The sequence below is a fragment of the Beta vulgaris genome, chromosome 8, assembly GCF_026745355.1.
Source record: "Beta vulgaris subsp. vulgaris cultivar EL10 chromosome 8, EL10.2, whole genome shotgun sequence".
In the NCBI taxonomy this organism is placed as follows: domain Eukaryota; kingdom Viridiplantae; phylum Streptophyta; class Magnoliopsida; order Caryophyllales; family Amaranthaceae; genus Beta; species Beta vulgaris.
Genome location: NC_079209.1, coordinates 47,811,399 through 47,816,460, shown reverse-complemented (window position 1 = coordinate 47,816,460; position 5,062 = coordinate 47,811,399). Strand labels below are relative to the sequence as shown.

The 5,062-nt window shown below is 35.7% G+C and overlaps 1 protein-coding gene across 1 annotated transcript in view; it reads right to left on the bottom strand.

Moving 5' to 3' along the window:
- LOC104909072 (myosin-17) overlaps positions 1-4,652 on the bottom strand; it is a 21,462-nt gene extending 16,810 nt beyond the window's left edge. Inside the window, exons 1-10 of the mRNA XM_010698259.4 lie at positions 4,124-4,652; positions 2,601-2,729; positions 2,001-2,144; positions 1,717-1,862; positions 1,475-1,631; positions 1,153-1,211; positions 827-986; positions 550-699; positions 338-474; positions 116-262 (exon numbers count right to left, since the gene is read on the bottom strand). Coding sequence (XP_010696561.1) covers positions 116-262; positions 338-474; positions 550-699; positions 827-986; positions 1,153-1,211; positions 1,475-1,631; positions 1,717-1,862; positions 2,001-2,144; positions 2,601-2,729; positions 4,124-4,126 — 1,232 coding nt within the window. The 5' untranslated portion in view covers positions 4,127-4,652. The remainder of the gene's footprint in view (positions 1-115; positions 263-337; positions 475-549; positions 700-826; positions 987-1,152; positions 1,212-1,474; positions 1,632-1,716; positions 1,863-2,000; positions 2,145-2,600; positions 2,730-4,123) is intronic.
- Positions 4,653-5,062: the final 410 nt, after the last annotated feature.

The window sequence follows — 5,062 nt, the reverse complement described above, 5'->3', positions numbered from 1 at the left end:
AACAAATTGCTTAGGAAAGTGTGAGAAATGAATAAAGTCCATGCAGATGCATTTTCTAGTTATGCAAATTTAACAATCAGAAAAGTCTAAAGTCATGATAAGAAGAGACTGTTACCAATCAAACAAACGCGAGTATATAGTTTTAGCTAATGCATCTCTACTAACTGTTGCAGAATCAGGATCAAGAGTTCTTGTGATTACTTCTTCTGGGGTCACCATCACACGTTTAATAAGTGCATCTTCTAGGCTCTTGACATCACACCTGCCATCGCACATTGTTAACAGAGTATAGACATCCACCAGCTAACAAGAGATAAAACTAGTAGAACAGCCTTACCTAAGTAGCTCAGCAGTCATGTCTAAATGAAATCTTGATTTCTCATCCTTGAGAACAGAAGAGTCTACCTCTGTTCCTTTGGAGAAGTTAACATTACCAATATGCAATATTGCAGCAACAACTCTGAAAATTGCTTCCTGAAAGAAACTTTGATGTTTAGACAATTAGCACCACAAGTCTAATATCACTTTGCTTTACCAAGTGACACTTACCTGGTCTTCTGCACTTATTCCAACTACATCCATAGCCCTTCGGGTCGCCAGATATTCCTCAGTGTCATCAACTCCGTCCAATTTATAGCAATCAGTTTGATTTAAGTAATGGAATTTCTCAGGGTTATCCAACTTGTACTTTTCTCGAACCTGCAAAACATCTAGGAAAAATTAGACATTTTCTGTATATAAACGTAAAATGAGATTTCTTGTCATGAATCATGAGCACCAAGAAAAGCACGGATTATAGTAATCACAAAAATATGAAGCATCTCACCTCTTGAGGTGCCGCACAGAGGAGATAAAAACAGTGATAATTTCTTTCAGGACTAGAAACCTGGCAGACACGGGATCTTTCTAGCAGGTACGTTCGAATAGCAGCACCAGATATCTTCCCATGCTTGTCAAATTGGATTTCCACGAACTTCCCAAAACGACTACATAGTACAACAGAAAGAATATCACACATATGATGATATGATCACTGTCTTAGTATAATCAAACAAAATCGCACTCAGGTAAAGCTTAAGAATAAACTATATCGATCACACAAACGGTAAACATACATTCACGAAAGATATAAGGAAGATGATTAGTACGAACCTTGAATTGTTATTTCTTAATGTTTTAGCATTACCAAAGGCTTCCAGAACAGGATTGGACTGTCAAATGATCAAACCAAGGCAGCACATTCAGAAGGCAAGTCTTCATTATATGCTTTTGTTGATATAAAGTATAAACAGCTATAAGTGCCACTCAAGAAAAAAGCAATAAGTGAGAACATAAACTAGAATTTCAATAAAATTAATGGGCATGTAGTACTTTCACTTATTCCTGTTACAAACAAGTATTTAGTCTTTTCCAATAGCCACAACATATTGATTTATAACCTTGATGAGGAAAAATCAGAGACAGAGATTCTTACTTCTAGAACTTGTTGTTCAACTGTACGGCCTTCCACACCAGAACGACCTCCCAAATATGCAAGGTATCTCATAAGCATCTTTGTAGTCTCAGTCTTACCAGCACCACTTTCTCCACTAACCAGAATAGAATTGCTTTTTCCCTCATTTATCATCGCCCTTTTTACAAGAGATATGTCTATCAATGAAAGAGACAGCATTTAATATAAAGATGACGACAAAACACATTGATAATGGGTGTCACCTGTAGGAAGCATCAGCAATCGCAAAAACATGCGGACTAAGCTCCCCAAATCCTGCTCCCTTATATTGCCCCATCATGTGTGTATCGTACAGATGAGGTAATCTTTGAAATGGATTTACTGCAATGAGAATATTTCCTGTATATGTCTGAAGAAAAGATATTCAAATTAGCTGCATCACCAACTTACGGACGTGTATCTACACTTGAGTTATCCTAATTCCTGTTGTGTGTGTGTTGTTTGGGGGGGGGGGGGGGGAGTGTATACTTAATCACAATAATCTTACATAAATTTCATTGATTGAATATCTGATGGCCAAGTTGGACAGAACTCCTGGTTCATGCAAGTATGCGAGCTTTGTCATGTCATCAACACCACCAGCAGAAGCTTCCTCATCCTTAGGATAGACCTTTGAGACCTCTGTGACAACCTAAAGATAAGAAGACTAGTCAGAATTTGGATGAACTAAACTACTAAAGTATCTACATAATTTACATCGAAAATTATATCTGCATAACAAAAAGAAGCACGATCTAACAAGTAACAAGCAAAGATATATGAAGTGCCTAGGCTACTAGGAAAAGCTGCACATATATGTAGGCCTTGAATGAATGTCAGACCTCTCTTGCAACTAGAATATAAGACACAAATTTCTAAATAAGAAAGGTGCAATTATTGGTCCTATAAGTTAGCAACAATAAGCAGCTGCCGATGGCAAGTTTTAACCAAATCTTTCACTAAGTGAATATTTGAAAACCTACAATATTTTGATGTTGATCAAGAATGCCACCCACAGATCCTAGTTAAAGAAAGAAGTAGCAAACATATCCTTCAACCATTGGATATTTTTTATTTAAATAAAAAAATACAAGCTAGTTATACTCACTGATTTTCCATGTGTGGTTTGAACATGAAGTTCTTGACCGTTAATTTTTGTGACTTCTCCATCTATCCATGCTAATTCTGGATCTTCAACCCATACTTTAGAACCTACTATAACATTTTCCGAGGTCGCCTGTAAACAGGAAGAAAGATAGAGCAGATATGCATGAATGAGTTCAAATACATGATATACTACAAAACAAAGTACCGCAACATGAATATAAAATTGTGAACCATGCCACTTTCTCCGGATTTTGAATTTTAGAGATTTATACAAGCAGGGTTGGACATGTATGCACAGTACGTGTAAAGAACGCCTGTAATATGCATCATTTTACCAGACTGCAATATGCACTCCCTCACAAGAAAGTAAGAAACCCCTAACCCCCTTGTACACACCACCATGAGAAAAGATCACAGGGAAAATAAAAAGCATACACAATAAGAAGAATGAGCAATGCACTATTACTCTAACTTGATCAAACCATACAAATCACTTTATACTCATTAAATGTCACATTTTTTGTCCAACTGAGCACATTTTGGTTCTTTGTTCTCTCCATTTGTGGCAGCATCAAGGAAAATAAATGTAATATTCAGATTGGCATCTCTCGATGGCCCCCTTCTTTTGCTAGTGTTCGTTAGGAAGAGCATAAACTCGCAAATCTGCACCAATTGTGTTGCTTCAAAATGATAAGTAGACTAATCAAGATAGCCCGCTTCAAAATTTAGGAAGACTTTCAACTGAAATTTCAATATGCCACAAAACTCAATCATATAGGCCATCTTCAGCACCACTTTCTGCGAATATTCTCTCCCAGGAGCCAATCTAACAATCATTTATCTTGCCACGACCAAATAAATACTTTCACCATCAAAGGTTTGTTCTACCTTAACCCTTACCACAATCTCATAATCCAACGATCCATCACCACATCAAAACTACCTTTAAATTGTGAGAATATTCATAATACATTGATCCAACATATTCAACGAAACCTCATAACCACAATCCTCTCCTTTGTAGACCAGTTGATCGTAACCTCGAAAATCACCTCCTCACTCCGTTCAACGCGTATGATTATACAGCAACCTCAGTTTCTCATTTCCGCATACTTAAAACTCGATTTCTCCCCGAAATTTCAGTTTCTCAAACTAAAATTCCTCATAAAATCAACTACGATTTCTAGTAACACTCCAGCTGATCATCATCATCACTAATTTCTCTCTTAAAACTTAAATCCAACCAAAAAGTCAAATTCATCAACCTCAACCAAAATCAGTACAAAAACAAATTAACACACCTCCTTATCAAAACAACAACAATCGGTCAACAATTCATCTTCTACAAACAATTCAACTTGCTAGATCAATCTGCCGCCACACTTTATTCAAAATTAAAGCATCGAACAAATCATCAACAAATTTCAACTCATAATTCAGCAAATTCAAATTCAAAATCAAACAAACAAACAAAAAATACAAATCATCAACTTCAACTTCACTTCAAAATATCATTACACTTACCATTTCCTCCTTAATTTTTTACTTTTTTATCACAAAAAAGCAATGGCGACCTTCGAGGTTGAATTTACACAAACAATCACCAGCAGATCGGAAAATAAACAGCAATCCAAAAAAAAAAGCTGATCGATTCAACACTTCCGGATTAACAATTGATGAAGAAGAAAGAGAAAAATTCTTATTTAAGAATAAAAAGCAGAGATAATAAGAAGAAGAAAGAGGAGAGAGAAAATATGTAATTAGTAGTATAATGTAAAAGCAAAGAACTTTAAGCTGGAATGTGGGGGACGAAGAAAGAAGAAGAGAGAAAGAATTTTCTGACTGCAAAATGTAAATGTAAATTCTTTGTTTGAATTTTCTCTCTCATCCAGTCCACCTCACTTTTCCTTTGTTTTTTATTTTTTTGAATATTTCTGGCAGACAAAATTAAATTACAGGTAGAATACGCTAACGTCTTTTTTTTTTTTTAGAGAGAGAAAATAAAAGGATGGGGTGTGTTGTGTTGTGTTCGTGGTCTCCCACAATTGTATTACCTGTGATTTAGAAGCCGACTTTTTTGTGAGGATTTTATGTTTTATTGAATTTCCCTCCTTTTTTTAATGTAAGGATGATTTGTTTATTTTTGGGATTAGCTGTTTCGCCGGATGATTGTCTATGAAATCATAGTTTCACGGTATTTTGTCGTTCCGTATGGTATGGGGGGATTTTTTATTTTTTACCTTTGTTTTAGGAGGATATGACGGCATTGTGGAGTAATTACAACACTACTTCATTAGGAATCAATTATTTGCTGCGATTTGGGTAGGGCGTAGGGCGGGATGCGGGTATGTTGATCGGAGACGAAATCGGAAATCCGAAACAAATTGAATTTACAACAATTATTAAAAGAAACGGTCTAATTTTAATATAAAACTAGACTTAATCATTAACTATACTAACTAA